The following is an 18,139-nucleotide window of genomic DNA, read 5'->3' as shown; positions in this document are numbered from 1 at the left end:
CATCAATCTATCCAGGTGCCTGAACCTCAATCCCTGAAACCATTCTCATCAGCCTTTTCTGAACCCTCTCCAGTCACTTCACTTCCCGTGCAGTGCAGTGCCCAGGACTGGACACAATAATCCAGCTGAAACTGAGGCAGTGTTTAAAAATAGCTCACCATAACCTCCTTGTCTTTGAACTCAAAATCACTATATTTTAATTTACAAATGCATAGCCTTTGACATTAGTACTGCCTCTGACTGAGCCTGGCGTTCCAGGCCACAATATCCCTGATAGTCATCCTATTATGTCAGCCAGAGCTCCCTGATTGGAGCAGCTTAACCTCCCCCATCAGGGGACTCATATTCTATGATGTACAGCTGGCTGGCCTTATTACAATTATTGCAAACCTCCCTAGCTTTGAACTCAAAACGATGATTTTTAAAGCCTTGGACCCTGTCACCTTCTAAATTAGCTTCTCAAACTGACCTGCCACCTTTAACAATGAATGCGCATGTAACATCCATCCCCCCCAGCTCTCTCTGCTTCTACACCCCACATAGCACACTGTATCTTTTAGTTTCTAGAGCCTTTCTTTATTCTTTCAATCAAACTATATCTCTCTACACTGATCTGCTTTAAATTATATCTGACACCTCTGCACACATTCCACCTGCCTTTTGAAGTCACAGTTTAGCACAGCCTGAACTTTTCAGAGTGGGGACCAGTGAGCACTTCAACAGAAGCTACTGTTGCCCATTGGAAACCTGTGGAAGTCTCAATGGGCACACATGGTTGGCACTTACACAAGAAATTTACCTTTCCAATTGCTAGCTGCACACTAGCTGGACTGTTCCATGATTCCTAACAACAGGAAATCGAGATGGCCATATCCTCTTGGACTTGGGCTGTTGATCCTATACTTACTGTGGATTTTACTTCCAGAAAACTGTTCCAATCTGGTGCAAAGTCTCCAATATAAATTAGCTATAGTGTTAAGGCATTCCAGTACGATGGCAAACTGACAAGGCTCACTAAAGCCCTCCACTCACAACTATCCCTCCCACACACACCCTGCAACACTGCGCTCTACCTCATTCATCCACTTGACCCAGTTTACCAACCCATCCAATACTGCTCACCACATCCCTGACAGTACTCATCAAGCACCTCACTTCCACAATGCTCAAACACCCTCAGCCAGACCTCTGGACAAGGCTTGTCCATCCACACCATGCACGTCTGTAGCATTTGCATATTTCCAGTCTCTGGCATCATCCCTGTATCTAAGGTGAATTGGAAAGTCGCGGCCAGGAGTTGCTCCAAAATTTCCACCCATATTGCCTTCAGTATCATCAATTTCATCCGATCCAATTACAGGGACTTTTCAAACTTTAGTACTGCCAACTTTTCTCTTCATCAACTTTTAGCCCACTTAATGTCTTAACTACCTCCACTTCCACTTTGATTTGGACAACACCTTCCTCTGAAAGAAAGGTATAAAATTTGCTTTTAATGCGTCAGCCTGTTCTCCTCCTGCCTGTGACCATTCCCTTTTCTATTCCTCAGGGTAGGATCTATGACCCCATTACCTTAAGCTGCTTCATCAATGACCTATACTCCATCATAAGGTCAGAAATGAGGATGTTCGCTGATAATTGCAGAATGTTCAGCACCATTTGCGCCTCTTAGATACTGAAGCAGTTCATGTTCAACTGCAACAAGATCTGGACAATATCCAGCTTTGGGTTGATAAGTGGTAAGTAACATTCGTACCACACAAATGCCTGGCAATGGCCATCTCCAGTAAGAGACAATCTAACCACTGCCTTTGACACACAATGGTATTACCATCAGCAAATACCTCACTATCAACATGCTGGGGGTTATCATTGATCAGAAACTCAATTGGACTGATAAACACAGTGGCTACAAGAGCAGGTCAGAGGCTTGGAATACAGGGGCGAGTAACTAATCTCCTGACTCTGCAAAGCCTGTTCACCATCTACAAGGCACAAGTCAGGAGTGTGATGGAATACTCTCCACTTGCCTAGATAGGTGCAGCTCCAACAACACTCAAGAAGCTTGACACCATCCAGGACAAAGTAACCCATTTGATTGGCAACATTTCTATAAGATTCCACTCCCTCCACCATCGACGCTCAGTAGCAGTAGTGTGTATTATCTATAAGATACACTACAGAAATTCACCAAAGACCCTTAGACAGCACCTTCCAAGCCCATAACCACTTCCATCTGAAAGGGCAAGGGCAGCAGATATATGGGAACACCACCACCTTCAAGTTCCCCTTCAAGCCAATCACCATCCTGACTTGAAAACGTATCGCAGCTCCTTCACTGTCACTGGGTCAAAATTCTGAAATTCTCTCCCTAAGGGCATTGTGGGTCAACTCATAGCATGTACTTCAAGAAGGCAGCTCACTACCACCTTCTCAAGGGCAACTAGGGGCGTGCAAAAAATGTGGACCAGCCTGCAACACCCACATCCCATGAGTGAGTAAACTTTCCCATTTTGCTACATATTTAGTATCTATATGCTTATAGAAGAGGTTTGGTTTCTTTTATGTTAGCTGTCAATCTCATACCCTCTCTTTGCTACTCTGCTTCCTAAAATTGCAATATTTATCCTGTTTCTTGGGCGATAATCAAACTAACATTTATCAAATACAGTCATTATCTATTTGACATTACACTATCTGTATTTTTCCTCCAGAGAGCTCCATCTTTGTGTGTCCAACCTTTCCCTCAAGATATCTTGACTCACCTCAAACTGTCTCCTCTTTTGAGGCACCCTATTGTCCACTAACATTTTTGCCTGTCAATCTTCATCTCCAGTTTCTCTGGGCCAGACCCACTCTCACCGTATTGAAATTGGCTCTCTTCCACTTGGTCGCGTTTATTCTGGATTGCTTCAGGTTCTTTTTTGCAGCTAACCTAAACCTAATGATACTATGCTCACTGTCCCTAATCATTCCCCAACTGATACTTGACCCAATTAATCCCGCTCATTCCCCAGAACTGGACCCAGCAATGTTGCCTTTCTTGTAGGATTTAAGACATTATGATGTCAAAAATACTCCGGAACAGACTTCAGAAACCTTCTCCTTCGCTATCTGTAGACATTTCTAATGACAGCAAATAATTAGCTAATGAAAGTCCCTTGTTATAACTACATTATGTTTTTTTTACCCCTGCTTTAAATTCTCTCACACTAGCTTTAGAGTGCATCCAGTTGTGTTCTGGGTCATCTATGATTTTACCAGCTTAACTGCATTTAATATCGTATTATTTCTTACTCAAGTTAGCTCCGCCACTGAAGACAAGAGTTAATGTTTTCACTCTGTTCACCGCTTTGTCTGGAAGCAATATATCTCAAAGTCTAATGTATGGATTGCAACAAAGCATGATTCACAGACAGGTTACAGCTGAAAGAAGAATTGGTTAATTTTTGGCAAGGATGTGAACCTAGATCATTTTGAATCATTTTAAGGATCCATTTGTTAAAACTGGGAGATACGAACATGTGAATTTTTCCATTTGAATATAATGGGGTGTTTTTGAACATGATGGCTTATCTTAGCTGCTATGGTGCAATTTATCACAACTGTGAATCCATAAGCAGGGGTCTTCAGAGCAGATTGTTAATTATTGATTGTAATTAAGCTTTCTTAGTGAGGTGGAAGATTTAATAAAGAAGATTTCCTTCTCCTGCTTTGGTCACGCAAAAAAAAAGCACTTACATTTAGTTCATGATGTGTTTAATTTCAAAACCCTTTCAATTGATTGGTGACTGACTCAAGATGCTGCTAAATAAGATGAGTCCGTGGCATTAGGGGCATGGTACTGGTACGGATAGAGGATTGGCTATCTGGCAGAAGGCAGAGAGTGGAAACTAAGAGGTTTTTTGACGATGGCAGCCAGTGACTAGTGGAGTTCAGAGGAAACAGTCTTGGGAGCACAACTATTCACTGTCATACGTTAATGATCTGGATAAAGAAGGTGAGGTCATTGTTGCTAAGTTTGCAGATGACCCAAGGTAAGTGGAGGGACAGGTAGAGTTCAGGAAGCAGAGAGGCTGCCAAAGGACTTAGAGAGGCTAGGAGAGTGGTCAAAGAAGTGACAGATGGAATACAATGTGGCAAAGTGTGGGGTTATGCACTTTGGTAGAGCAAAAGTTTCAGAAATCTGAAGCATGAATGGACTTGGGAATCCTGGTCCAGGATTCTCTGAAGGTAAACATGCAAGTTCAGCTGGTAGTTAGGAAGGCAAATACAATATTTGCATTCATCTCATGAAGGCCAGAATACAAGAGCAGAGATATACTGTAGAGGATGCATAAGGCACTGGTCAGACTGCATTTTGAATATTGTGAGGCTTTTTGGGCCCTGTATCTAAGGAGGGATGTGCTAGCATTAAAAGGGATCCAAAGGAGATTTACAAGAATGATCCTGGGGATAAAGGACTTCTCACATGTTTGGGTCTGTACTTGATGGGATCTAAAAGGATGAGCGTGTATCCCATTGAAATTTACAGAATACTGACGGGCCTGTATAGAGTAGATGGGAAGAAGTTGTTTCCATGAGAAGGAGGGACCAGGCTCTCAGAGTTCAGACACAACCATTTAGAGCTGAGATGAGGAGGACGCTCTTCAGCCAGAGGGTGATGAAACTGTGGAACTCATTGCTGCAGAGTGCTGTGGAGACATTCATTGACTGAATTAGCTTTATTGCCAGATGTACTCAAATTAGTACAGTGAAAGAGTACATAGTTGCTGCACTACAGTGCCATGATAGGTACAAAAGTACCTGGGTATGGATACTCAAGATCAAATTCTTAGGAAACAAAAAAATAATAGAAAAGTAAAGAAATAAATAGTCTGGCATTATAGGTCATAGGAATAAATTAGAAAAATACAGAAGTAAAATGTTCAGAATATCAGTCTTTTTGACATAATCCACGCTGGCACCCAGCCTCAAGGGAGACATCCAAAACACTGCAGCCAAATGCACTGGACCCACCGGACCCACCAACATAGGAGTCGCCCACTTTAGGGGGCACCATCTCTTCGCCGTTGGACCCACTTTGCTAATGCCACTGAACCCACACTCGCCCCACAACCAAGAGTACCCCGGCCCCACTGCCATGCCAGGCCGTGCTCGCTGCCGTTGCCTTAGGCCCCGAATGGCTAGAGAACGCTGTCTCGCTGCCTCGATCACTGGGAGAACATCCTCTCTGACACCACCTCCGATTGTCGGGGGGGGGGGAGTCCGCATCTGCCACTCCACAATACGGCCCGCTCTCGCTGCCATGCCAGTGCTGGCGACCAACCCGCCACAGAAAAAGTTAAAAAAAAAACAAGAGAAGAGGAAAATAAAACAAAAGAAAACAGCAGAAGTGAAGTAAAATAAAGGAGGAATGCAGCTGGGAGCAGATGTGCTCCAGGCAAAACCTCGCTCGCAGCCCTGTTACTCCGTCGCCACCTCTCATCGGAATTTAAGACAAAGATCGAATAGTTCTTGATTGTTCAGGGGATCAAGGGTCATTGAGGAGAAGGCAGATGAATGAGGTTCAGAAATATACCAGCCATGATCAGATAGTAGAGCAGACGCAATGGGCCAAGTGGCCTAATTCTGCTCCTATGTCTTACGAGCTTATCGACATACACAATCACTCTGAGTCCAGATGTACCACTTTGTTAAACATGCTTCTATCAAGTCACTTTCAGAAACTAGCAATGTAAAAAAGAAACTTTAAATAACACAAATATCAAGGATAAGGTGACACAATTGTCTTTAAAAAAAATTCATCTCAATTTTAGTTGGATGGCACGGTGGATCCTGTTCCGATGAAGGGTCACCGGCCCCAAAACATTAACTCTGATTTTTCTACACAGATGCTGCCAGACCTGCTGAGCTTTTTCAGCAACTTCTGATTTTGTGGCTCAGTGGTTAGCACTGCTGCCTCACAGCACTAGGAACCCGGGTTTGATTCCAACTTTGGGCGACTGTCTGTGTGGAGTTTGCACGTCCTCCCCGTGTCTGCATGGGTTTCCTCCGGGTGCTCCAGTTTCCTCCCACAGTCCAAAGATGTGCAGGTTAGGTAGGTTGACCTTGGGAGGTGCAGGGATGGAGTGGGTCTGGGTGGGATGCTCTTTGGAAGGTCGCCGTGGACTTTTTTGGGTCGAATGGCCTGTTTCCACGTTGTAGGGATCTAATGAAAAATATCTCCTTAGTATCTAAGTAATTTTTGGCACAGATTTAATGTTCCAAATTCTGATGTAGTTGATATAGAAATAGATCCCTACTCTTGCTAGTCCTAACCTGTGTAGATAAGGAGTTCTATCACTGAATTCTGATGGGTCATAATGGGAAACCCATGTCTTTTGGATGTTGCTGTATGTCCCTAATCGTATGATATCAGACATACAATGATTCTATTCTCTGTAATTTCAAAGCTAAAGAGATGGCTTAGTCACGGCTTTTGAAATACTAAACAGGACAAAAAGGTCATGAGATAGAGGAAAATCGATTTCTGTTCTTGTGGAATATTGGATTATGGACATTTTCTAAAATTTTGAGAAATTTATTTTTTGGAATAACGTTATGAAGTTCTTCAATGCAAAAAGTGAGCATAAGGGTGATGTCTGACCATAATGTACAGGTTGGGACTGTGGATGCTGTCCCAGTCTGTACAATAAGGTCAGAGACAACCCCAATCTGTACAATAAGGTCAGAGACTACCCACAGTCCCAGTCTGTACAATCCTGTCAGGGATCACCCACTGTTCCAATCTGTACAAAAGGAGATTTTGTTTCAAAGCTGAAGCATTTTGTCCTTTGCTTCGGAAATTTCAAATTGACTTACCTCAAGATTTCAAACTTACTCTTGTCAATTCAAACAGAAGTAATCTTTGATAACAACATTAGAAATCACGAGTTAAACAGTGTTAATGTGGGAGGTGAGATGAAACTGAAAGAGACAAGGCTTTTAAATAAATGCAACAAAAATGGAGTGTTTCTCAGACTGTATGTATATGAAGTGGTAGATATTTGGAAAAACACAGAGGAAGAGAAAAATTTGAGAAAATGATACCTGCTCAAAACACAGGGATAGAGAAGGGAATCAACGTGAGTCAAAATACTGGGATGTAGAGAGATACAAACAATGAACACAGTCAAAAAGAACACAAGAAAGAGTTACTGAAAAGGTGAAAGAAATTAGACAAATATACGACGCTACGAAATATTGACAATTTTCTTCGATAAATTCTGATGTTTCAATACTTATTTTTGATTGACTGTTCTGAAATCCCAGTGACCTAGTGCCATGATCCCTGCTGCTGTATGGTTTTTTTGCTGTACGGTCACAATGAGGATGGTCACTGAAACTATTGTCCATTTTTCTCCCTTGATCGGACTGACAGAATGCACAGTGAACAGTCGGTGTCAACACTTTCCCCAATAGAAGTGAGTACTGTACCTTTGGGAGTCCTGCTGCATGTTTCATCTGCTCCCCACCAACTGAAGCAGTCTGCCCACGGCAGGGGTGATTGGAAGGAAGCAAACAGGTAGTACAGACTGTAGGCGAGGATGCAGTTGTATGAAATATTGGAAATTGTGATCAGAAAAATCATAGTAATCCCCACACCTGAAAACAGAAGAAAGAACAGGAGTCTGGACTGTGAACTTCGATTTGAAATAAAGTATTTGACATAGATTTGGCTGGTCATTCAACCAAATTATGTTTTCCTTTGAGCGGACACAGTACAGACCAGGGTTACTGTCCTGGATGGCCACACCTTTGGGGAAATATCTGCTGTGTTTGGTAGGTTATTGGCTGCTTCAACATTCTGTGTTCAACAGGTGGGATTTCAAAGACTTCTTGTATTAAACAGGAAATGTCGATTATGTCATAATACTATGTCTAGGTTGCAAGAATGATGTTCCATGTCTTTACCTTTAGACTCCTTATCACTAACTCTTTAGGACATCATCATTGTGGCTGGTGATAATCACACATTCCCAGTCTTAGGCCACAAGGTCGTAAGGTATAGGAGCAGAATTTGGCCTATTGGGTCTGCTCTACCATTCGGTCATGGCTAAAATGTTTCTCAACCTCATTCTCTTGCATTCTCCCCGTAACCCTTGATCCCTTTACTAATCAAGAAGAATTCTATCTCTTTTTAAATACACTCAATGATTTGGTTCACAACCCATTGCATCACAGAGTCACCCCCTCTGCTTGAAGAAATTCCTCCTTGTCTCAGTTCCAATGGGTTGTCCCTTCACCTTGAGGCTGTGCCCTCCTGTCCTAGTCTCTCCTACAAGTGGAAACATCTTCTCCAGGTCCACTCAATCCAGGCTTTTCATTTTCAATGAGATCCCCCTCATCCTTCTAAATGCCATCAAGTACAGACCCAGAATCCTCAACTGTTCATCATATGACAAGCCCTTCATCCCCGGGATCATTCTTGTAAACCTCCTCTGAACCCCTCCAAGGCCAGCACATCCTTTCTCAGATATGGGGTCCAAAACTGTTCATGATATTCCAAATGCCATCTGATCAGAGCCTTATACAGCCTCAGCAGTAAATCTCTGCTCTTATATTCTAGCTCTCTTGAAATGAATGCTAATATTGAATTCGCCCTCCTAATTGCCAACTGAACCTACATGTTAACCATAAGGGAATCCTGAACTAGGACTCCTAAGTCCCTTTATGCTTCAGATTTCCAAAGCCTTTCCCTGTTTTGAAAATAGTCAATGCCTCTATTGTTCTTACCAATGTGCATAACCTCAAATTTTCTCACATTGTATTCCATTTGCCACTTTTTTGCCCACTCTTCTAGCCTCTAAAAGTCTTTCTGCCACCTCCCCACTCCTCAGCCGTACCTGTCCCTCTGCCTATCTTTGTGTCATCTGCTAAATTAGCAACGATGCCCTCAGTTACTTTGTCCAGATTGTTAATGTGTGATGTGAAGAGTTGTGGTCCTAACACTGACTAGTCACAGGCTGCCATCCTGAAAAAGACTCCTTTATCCCTAATCTCTGCCTTCTGCCAGTCAGCCAACCCTCTATCCATGTGAGTACCTTGCCCCCAACACCATGGGTTCCTATCTTATTTAGCAGTCTCCTGTGTAGCACCTTGTCAAAGGCCTTCTGGAATTTCAAGTAGATCACGTTCACTGGCTCTCCTTTGTCTAACTTTCTCATTACTATCTCAAAGAATTCAAACAGGTTTATCAGACATGATCTCTGCTTGAAAAGGCCGTGCTGACTCAGCCCTATTTTACCATGTACTTCCAAGTCCTCCGCAATCTCATCCTTATTAATAGACCGTAATATCTTTTAAATAACTGAGGTCAGGCTAACCAGACAATAGTTATCCTGTCTTCTGCCTCCCTCCCTTCTCAAACAGGGCTGGTACATTAGTCATTTTCCAGTCCTCTGGCACTCTCCCTGACTCTAGTGATTCCTTAAAGTTCACCACCAATGTCTTTACAATCTCCTTCTCTACCTCCTTCTGAACTCGGGGCGGGGGGGTGGGGTTGGGATAGTCCATCTGGTCTGGCTAGATAATCCGCCTACAGACCCTCCAGCTTCCCCAGCACTGTCTCCTTAGTGATGATCACTGCACTCATTTCTGCTCCCTGACCCTTCTGGCATGCCAATGGTGTCTTCCACCAGTGAAGACTGATGCAAAGTACCTATTCAGTTCCTCCATTATTTCTGTACTCCCAAATACTACCCTCCCAGCCTTTTCAAGGGGCCCAATGTCCACTCTTGCCTCTCTCTTCCCTTTTATATGTCTAAAACAACTCTTGGAATCTTCCTTTATATTACTTGTTAGCTTACCCTCGTATTTTATCATTTTCATCCTTATTGGTTTTGTAGTTATCCTATGCTGACTTTTAAAACCTTCCAAATTTTCTGGCTTCCCCCAATCTTCACCACATTTTACGCTTTCCCTTCCGAGTTAATGCTGTCCCTGACTTCCCTTGTCAGCCATGATTACCTCACCTTCCCCTTAGTAGTATTTTTCTTCTTCCTCGGTATGAATTTCTGCTGTGCCTCCCGAGTTACCCCCATAAACTCCTACCGTTGCTGCTCCACTATCTTCCCTAATAGGGTCTCCTTCCAACCAGCTCTGGTCGGTTCCTCTGTCATGTTTTTACAGTTACATTTACTCATTTGTAAAACCCTTACACCCGATTTCAGCTTCTCCCTCTCAAACTGCAGGGTGAATTCCATCATACTATGGTAACTGCCCCCGAGGGATTCTTCACCTTCAGCTCCAGCTTCACCTTCACCAAATCCAGAATCGCCTGTTCCCTCATGGGCTCTAACACAAACCGGTCCAAAGTAAAAACATCTCATAGATATTCCACAAATTCCTTTTCTTGGGATCCGCTGCCAAGCTGATTTTCTTGGTTCACTTGCACATTGAAGCTCCACATGATTATTGTAATAGTGCATTGTTTTAAATGCCTTTTCTATCTCCTGATTTATTTTCTGTCCTGCATCCTGACTACTGCTACGAGGCCTGTACATAACCCATCAGGGTTGTTTTTTTCTCTCTTGCGGTTCCTCAGTTTTCCAAGATGGTGGCAGGACAGCAGGGCTGTGTGTGGGCTCTCGCTTGGGGATCATCCGCTACCATCTGCTTTTTTTTAAAAAATTCTTTTTACTTCTGCTCTTTCTCTTTCATTCCTTTTCTTTTGTTTTGCTTTTCTTTGGCGTGTTAGTTGGCGGCCCGACAGTAAGAGTGGAACGTGCGGGGACTGGTGGTAGCCTTCCGGCAATTGGAGGCTGCAGCAAAGCTCCTCCAGCAATTGGGGTTCGGGGGGGGGGGGCAGTGGACTCTTCCAGATGGTGACGCAAGCAAGGCGATGTATCAGGGGAGGGCAGCTGGGCCGGGAATCTTGGCCTGGCAGTGGAGCCAGGGTCCCCTGGTTACAGTAGGCCCTGAGTGGTGATCCCCTGGTGTTAGTGAGGTGGTAGCTGCAGCAGAGGCAGCGTCGTATGCCCAGTGCAAGGGATTCCTGGAGTCATTGAGGCAGCAGTGGAGCCAGGGGCTCCTGGCCGTGATCACGGTAGCCCCAGAGTTTGGAATCCTGGTTGTTAGCGAGGTAGCGGCAGCGAGCCAGGAACTCCTGGTTGCAGGGTGATTGAGAGTTCAGTACGGGACTTGGCATCTGTGAAGTGGGCCCTGCAATGGAGAGATGGTGACTAAAGAGTGGCAACTCTTACAATAGTGGGTCAAGCGCAGGCAGCAGCAAAGCAATGGAGGAGGGGTAGTGGAGCATGCGGTGCATCTCTCTCCAGAATTCCTTTGCAAAGGCACATTCCAGAGGGAGATGTGTGACATTCTCTACTCCCCCCCACAATAGCTGCTTCGAGGGCAGTGTGCTGTGGCACAGACCAACCGGGCGTACATGAATGATCTCGCAGGTCGTGCCCTTCTCACCATCAGCCAAGCGATGTTCTGGTGCTTGTCGGAAAGTTCTGGCAATCTCGAGGACCCTATGCCGAGCACTTCCTGGTTGGCTTGTGGTCACGAGTGTTTTGCTTTGCAAATTTCTCCATGATCGACAGGTGATACGGAACAGTCCGACTACTTGGAGCATTCCATAGCAACATGGCCAATCCGATCCTTCACTGCACCAGGTTCAGGTAGAACTTCAGTACATAGTGACACTTGGCATTGGTGTACTGAGGGTCTATGCACACCTAGGCAGCCACACACAATGTAGGACAGGTAATACAGTGGAGCAACCAACACTTACCACAGATGTGGTTAAGCTGCACCACAATGGGGTCCATCAGATCTCACATCATGCAGGTACAATATATTGCTTGTCCCTGCATCTCTTCTCAGATAACACTGTGCAGAACTGGAGGAACACAGCAGGCCAGGCAGCATCAGAGGAGTAGGAAAGTTGACGTTTCGGGTCGGGATCCTTCTTCATTTTCTGACCCAAAACGTCAACTTTCCTGCTCCTCTGGTGCTGCCTGGCCTGCTGTGTTCCTCCAGCTCCACACCTTGTTATCTCTGACTCCAGCATTAGCCGTTCTTACTATCTGTCTACTTTACTTACTTGGTTATAAATTAGATTGTTTTCAAAAAATTCTTACTGATCTTTCAGTTTGTAACCTATAAATATTTCCCTTATTTACCTGCAATCTGAAAGTCGCCCATAATAGATAGACAAATTAGTAGCTAATACCGACCAAAGAACTTACCTGTGAGGATGCTCTGTTGTGCTGGGCCCCAGATACCTGGCTTCAATTTATCATTTTAAAAAAATACTCACAAACAATATGTCAAAAAGCCAATATGCAACATATGCAACACCTAATATTGGGCATGGCAGACCAGACTACAGACACTACGTTGGCAAGTTTAGCTCAAACCTCTGACAGATAAGGAAAGTGTAATATTTTTATTAAGTCAACTCTATCCCTTTTTTAAAAAGTTTGCTGTACCTGTTTTGATAAAATTAACATTCACCTTGTAACATTGGCACGGCTTTCCACACTGCAACAGGCCCAAGGCTGGCAAACTGCCCAAAGGAAGATTCCAAGAAAAACAATGGTATCCCAACAAGAGCCAGCATGAGAGAGTAGGGAATAAGGAACGGACCTGGAAAATAGTGGAAAGGATTTCAATGTGGACAAACTACATGTTCAAGCTGAAACTCCACGTTTACACTGTGCGGCCTGGATTAAAATTAATCCTGAAATCTCTATGAATGCCCAAATTCCTACTTTGTGAATTTCACTCTCTAATGTAATCAAATATTTTTCCCTGTCACTTTACACAATCCTGTTATGACATTTTTTACACATTTGTCCATGGTTACCATCAATCCAGTTGTGTGGGTTGTAATGAGGACCTGATGTAAGCAGGTTTGATGATAACATACAAATCTGAACCCAGAGCCTGACTGAAGAGACTGCTATTCTGGGGTTTCCACACGCTGCGCAGGAAATATATTTGCTCTTGATGGCTCATGTGTTCTAAACAACATCACTTGAAAATATATTCTGAATTAATAATTTAACCATTTACTTTGGTTAATAAATTGCATCTATTTTATGTATCATATTGTTAATTCTAACCTGTTACCTTGGCACGTTTCCCACTTCATAATAAAGTAATTTACAAACTCGTTAACTTGAATTCACCATTTCACACCAGGATTGTTTAATCCTTCATTATCTACCGTTATTATTTTTAGTTCAATAAATATTTACTATTGCCTGAGCTTCAATATTCTGTATAAATCAATGAATTGATCCATTTAATTCTGCCGTTCTCACTCTCCGATATAATAAATTTGTTGACGGTACCTCCTCCATTTCTGTAAGCTAGGTAAGGGAATCTCCAGATGTTGCCAAAACCCACTGCATTACCAACTATTGAGAGCAAGTAGTCAGTCTTCGAAGACCAGTTACCCCGCTCCACATTCTCATCACCCATGGCACCATGTTCATTGATGATATCCTGGGAGAAAACAATGGAAATGGCAGGCTCAGAAAACAGTCTTTCTCAGACTAGACCTCAAGTGAAATGTACAGTCACCACTCCTCACAACTACAGGAAAGGTGTGTTGTTCTCTATTAGGCAGCACTGTTTGGCAGGTTAGAAACAGCCAGAAGTCCACAGAGAGTCTACGATTCACAACAACTAAAATCTACAAATCAACAGTATCTCTCGTTGTCTAACATGGGTTTTTTACCGTTTTGTTTTGTTGAAATACTCACCGGGTACTCTGGAGATTCTGGCTGATTGTCATTCTGTGAGAACCCAGATAAAGGCAATTCGCTCTGGTCCATTTTTGGACATCAATGAACTATTCTATCCACCCCTCCCTCCTCACTGACCAACCCCCATCCCAACTCCCTACCTACACTCACCTTTACCGGCTCCATCCCCGCCTTCTTGACCTGTCTGTCTTCTCTCGCACCTATCCGCTCCACTATGTACCTGCTATCACCGCCCTCCCCCATTTATTTCAGAGCCCCCTTCCCCTCCCCCATTTCTGAAGAAGGGTCTAGGCCTGAAACGTCAGCCTTCCTGCTCCTCTGATGCTGCCTGGCCCGCTGTGTTCATCCAGCTCTACACCTTGTTATGTTCTTCAGAGGAGTGATGTGGACTTGTTGAGCCAAATGGCCTGTTTCCACACTGTAGGGATTCTATGATCTATGAAAGTAAAACTATTTTATATAATCTCATTTATATTTAATATTTATAATAATCTTATTTACATACAAAAATGAAATGGTCTTCTCCCATTTCATAAAGATATTTATTATTCACTGCTGCTCAAGTTCATTTTACATATTGAAATTTTAATTATTTTTGAAAATGTTGCTGGAGTTTTGTAATCTCTACACAAGGTGAAACATACTTAGGGTTGAGAAAAAACATGATTGCCTCTCTATTGATCTGGAAATCCCTCTTCCATTTGCATCACCAGGCATTAGAGGAGATCCAAAAATATAATGAACCTCACAAATCCCTCCTGAGACGTAGGTGGCACCACTGGAGAAGTGGGCATTAAGAAATTTTGGAAATTTCATGGAGGTGACTGAAATTTCAAAGCCACCCAAAGTCACACCTCCAAGTGGAGACATGAACCAAATGTTGGGAGTAGGAAGATTATAAAGGTAATAAATTTGTGTTGCTTTCTTAGCATTCCATCATGAAATATTATAGGCTGAATTATAACTGCTTACTAAAGAAAGAGAGGGGGAATACTTCAATGGTTGGAAAGGGTAAATAACCATCAAATAATCTGGTTCCTATGCTGTTACCTCTGACAACTATCAAGTCACTAAGAAAAGAGCAGCATTTTAATAGTCAAAAAAATCTTCATCTTTTTTGGAGTAGGTTATTGATGCGACAAAACAATATTCTGCTTTGTATGATTATATAGGTCTAGCAAATGTGAGATCCAGAGCTAATCATATAAACAATCATATTGCTTTCATACATTATTTACTACTCAGCTCATCCACCTGTTTGGCTGTTTGGAAGCTTTGCGAGATGCAAGACCTTTTGGCTGTCTCACAAGCACTAATTGATTTGGAAGTGCAATGTTTGTTTTTTTTTGTCTGTTGCAATAGGAGAGCGCATTTGATGGATTTGCCATATGTATGAAATTTTGAACATATTAATTGTCTTTAGGCATTTATTTAAGTGATGATTGATTACTTTAGCTAACTTATGATCTATTAAAAAGGTGTACAGTTTTCAATGTGCCTATTCAAGTGATGTATTGTTTTTTCTGACAGATTCTTGAGATTTTCTAAGACATTGAATTATTGCCATTATATCTCTTGTGGATTCTGTTTGTAAAGTGGTTGTGGTGTGGGTAGGTTAGGTGGTGCAAGGTAAAGATTATTCTTTTCTTGTTATGGACAGATTATAAGTTTCAAAACAAACCATACTCTCTATTCTCACCACCTGTCAGAAAGTACATTATGATTGCATTTTTCTTTTTATTTTACTTAGCAGAGATTATATCCCCACCTTGTCTGTTTGTGGATGCTGATTTTGTATGTGTGTTGTGTGTGGTTATTTCTGACTGAATAATCTTAGTACAAATTAACAGAAGCATGCAGGTTTATCTATGCACTGGCTTCTAAAATTGTGACTGAAAGTCCAAAGCTGGAGTTAGCAACCTGTAAGTCCTTTGTGGAGGTCATTGATTGACTCCTGAACTGCAGCTTAGCCATCGAAAACTTCTGCGTGCTCAGAATTCCTTCAAGCATTTTTGGAGGAATATTGATAAAATGTAATTTCTACTTTGCTGTTTTAATTTTTATAAAAGGCTTGATTACTCGCACAGAGCAATAAGATAGGTTGCTGAGTGTTTTATTTTTATTTGCTAAACGTGGTTCACTTTCTAGCTCTGATTTAGGTGCTTTGATATTGTAATTCGATGATTTATGAAGCAGTGGGTTCCCCTTGTTATGGAACAGAGCTGTTATTAGACTTCTGAAGAGACTTCTCAGATTTCAAATTTTAATGCTGATCTTGCTTTTTGTGCTCCTTCTCTGCAGCCTTAACATTGTATTCCGCGTTCTGTTCTATTCCCCTTACACAGTTTGTATGGTATGATCTGCCTGTACTGCACGCAAAACAAAACCTTTCACTGTACCTAGGTACATGTGACAATAATAAATCAAATCAAAACCAAACCCCTTCAAAATATATCACAGAAACAGCCTAGACCAGAATGTGATGGATTTTTAATTAGTAATTGACTGATGGGTGGTGGACAGCGAATAGGAAAATAGAGTTGAGATCGAAAAGAGATCATCCATGATCATATTAAATGGCAGAGCAGGCTCAAGGGGCTATGAATTGCCTACTCCAGCTTTTGGGGGATTCTTATGGTCTTAAATTAAGCTTGAGGAACAGCATCTCATTTTCTACTTAAACACTTTACACCCGCAAGGTTTCGATATTGAATTCCATAACTTCAGAAACTGCCCACATTATGCTTTCTTATATTCCCCCTAGCCACGTCCCCCATATCGTTGTCTTGTTTCCTTTGCTCTTAGTAGAGATCACACATTCTCTCCCTTTTACATCTTATTTTACATCCATTTTGTGTCTCTTTTTCTCTTTCACCACCATTAGATTACGTGCTTAGATTAGATTTAGATTTATTATCAGCCGTATATAAAAATACTGTGAAAAGTGCTTACTCGTGTGCAAAACACAAAGTGTCACCATTCTCCGGTGTCATCGTGAAACACTCAATCGGATGCAAGATTCGATTGGCAGAGTTCATCTTTCCTTCTTCTTGTTAGCCTTCGCTACTCATCTGTTCACAGCTTGATGTTGGCAGGGTCTCTGTAACAGGCTCCACGGTCTCTGTAAAGAGCTCCCGGGCCTCTGTGAAGGGCTTTGGGGTATCAGGTACAGGCACTGGGATCTCAGCTACAGGCTCCAGGGCCCGTCCCCGCTGTCACTGACACTGCCACAACCACCACATGTCACCCTCCGACACTCCTCTGGATGCTAACGCCAGTCATTGGTTGCCGGGGTCCCGGCTCCGGCCACCTCCGCCACTAATGCTGAAGCCTCTGTGACCTCAGCGCCAGAGCTGGCCATGGATCTGGGAGTGCATGGGGGCCTGGCCCCAACCGACATACCCACGGAAAAAATAACGGTGGAAGGACCAAAAGCCATTACGGCCACCAATTGCCAAGAGGAGCTGTCCTGCGTTGCCAGCACTGCCACCTGCCTTTGGCACAGGTCTTCTGGCTCCTAGTTCCTCCACTGCCTCTGTCAAAAGTATTAAAAACCCCATTTCCCTACAATGTTTCAGCTCTGAAACAGTGTTGTACTGGTCTTGAATAGTTAACTCCGTTTATTTCTCTACAGATTCCGCCAAAGCTACTGCTTTCTGCAGCATTGTTTGTGCTTGTTTCTAACATGTTATCCACCCTTATGGAGTAATTATCCGCTCGATCAATGTTGCGATATCACCTCTTTTGCACCTTCACCCACCTCCCCCATCTCATCTGAAGGTTCTGCGTCCCAGAACGTCGTGCTGACAGTTTTGTTCTTCCCTCAACCACAACTGTCCCTGTGATAGCAATGATATCATATCCCCATACATTAATCTACTTATCCGTCTTACTCACAAGACTCATTGCAATGAAAAAATGCCATCTAGCTTTGCCACACTCCCTTCTGCCGTAAGTTAAACATATTTGCACTGGTTTCTGGACTGCTTTAGTGGTTCTTCCGTACTTGTCTGCATATCAGCCCCACCTTAACTTCACGTAGTATCCCAGACACCCCGCAAAAATTAGTTTTAAACTCCACCAACACAATCGGCAATACCTTCAGCAAACCATAAGACTTGCAAAAGACCCACCTTCCCCAGAAACGAATACGGTGATCAGAGACAACAAGGTGTAGAGCTGGATGAACACAGCAAGCCAAGCAGCATCATAGGAGCAGAGAGGCTGACGTTTCGGGCCTAGACCCTTCATCAGAAAAGGGGGAGGGGAAGGGGGTTTTGAAATAAATAGGGAGAGAGTGGGAGGCGGATAGAAGAGGGATAGAGGAGAGGATAGGTGGAGAGGAAACAAACAGGTCGAAGAGGCGGGGATGG

The 18,139-nt window shown here is 43.0% G+C and overlaps 1 protein-coding gene across 1 annotated transcript in view; it reads right to left on the bottom strand.

The window, feature by feature from the left end:
- The window catches only part of LOC109912556 (sodium- and chloride-dependent neutral and basic amino acid transporter B(0+)-like), a 35,879-nt gene extending 22,075 nt beyond the window's left edge, over nt 1–13,804 (bottom strand). Inside the window, exons 1-4 of the mRNA XM_048604946.1 lie at nt 13,764–13,804; nt 13,350–13,503; nt 12,508–12,639; nt 7,480–7,647 (exon numbers count right to left, since the gene is read on the bottom strand). Coding sequence (XP_048460903.1) covers nt 7,480–7,647; nt 12,508–12,639; nt 13,350–13,479 — 430 coding nt within the window. The 5' untranslated portion in view covers nt 13,480–13,503; nt 13,764–13,804. The remainder of the gene's footprint in view (nt 1–7,479; nt 7,648–12,507; nt 12,640–13,349; nt 13,504–13,763) is intronic.
- Between the last annotated feature and the right edge of the window lie 4,335 nt (nt 13,805–18,139).

This window comes from Rhincodon typus, chromosome 14, assembly GCF_021869965.1.
Source record: "Rhincodon typus isolate 14 chromosome 14, sRhiTyp1.1, whole genome shotgun sequence".
Classification (NCBI taxonomy): Eukaryota; Metazoa; Chordata; class Chondrichthyes; order Orectolobiformes; family Rhincodontidae; genus Rhincodon; species Rhincodon typus.
Note: the sequence above shows the minus strand (reverse complement) of the source record. Positions and strands in the feature narration are given on the sequence as shown.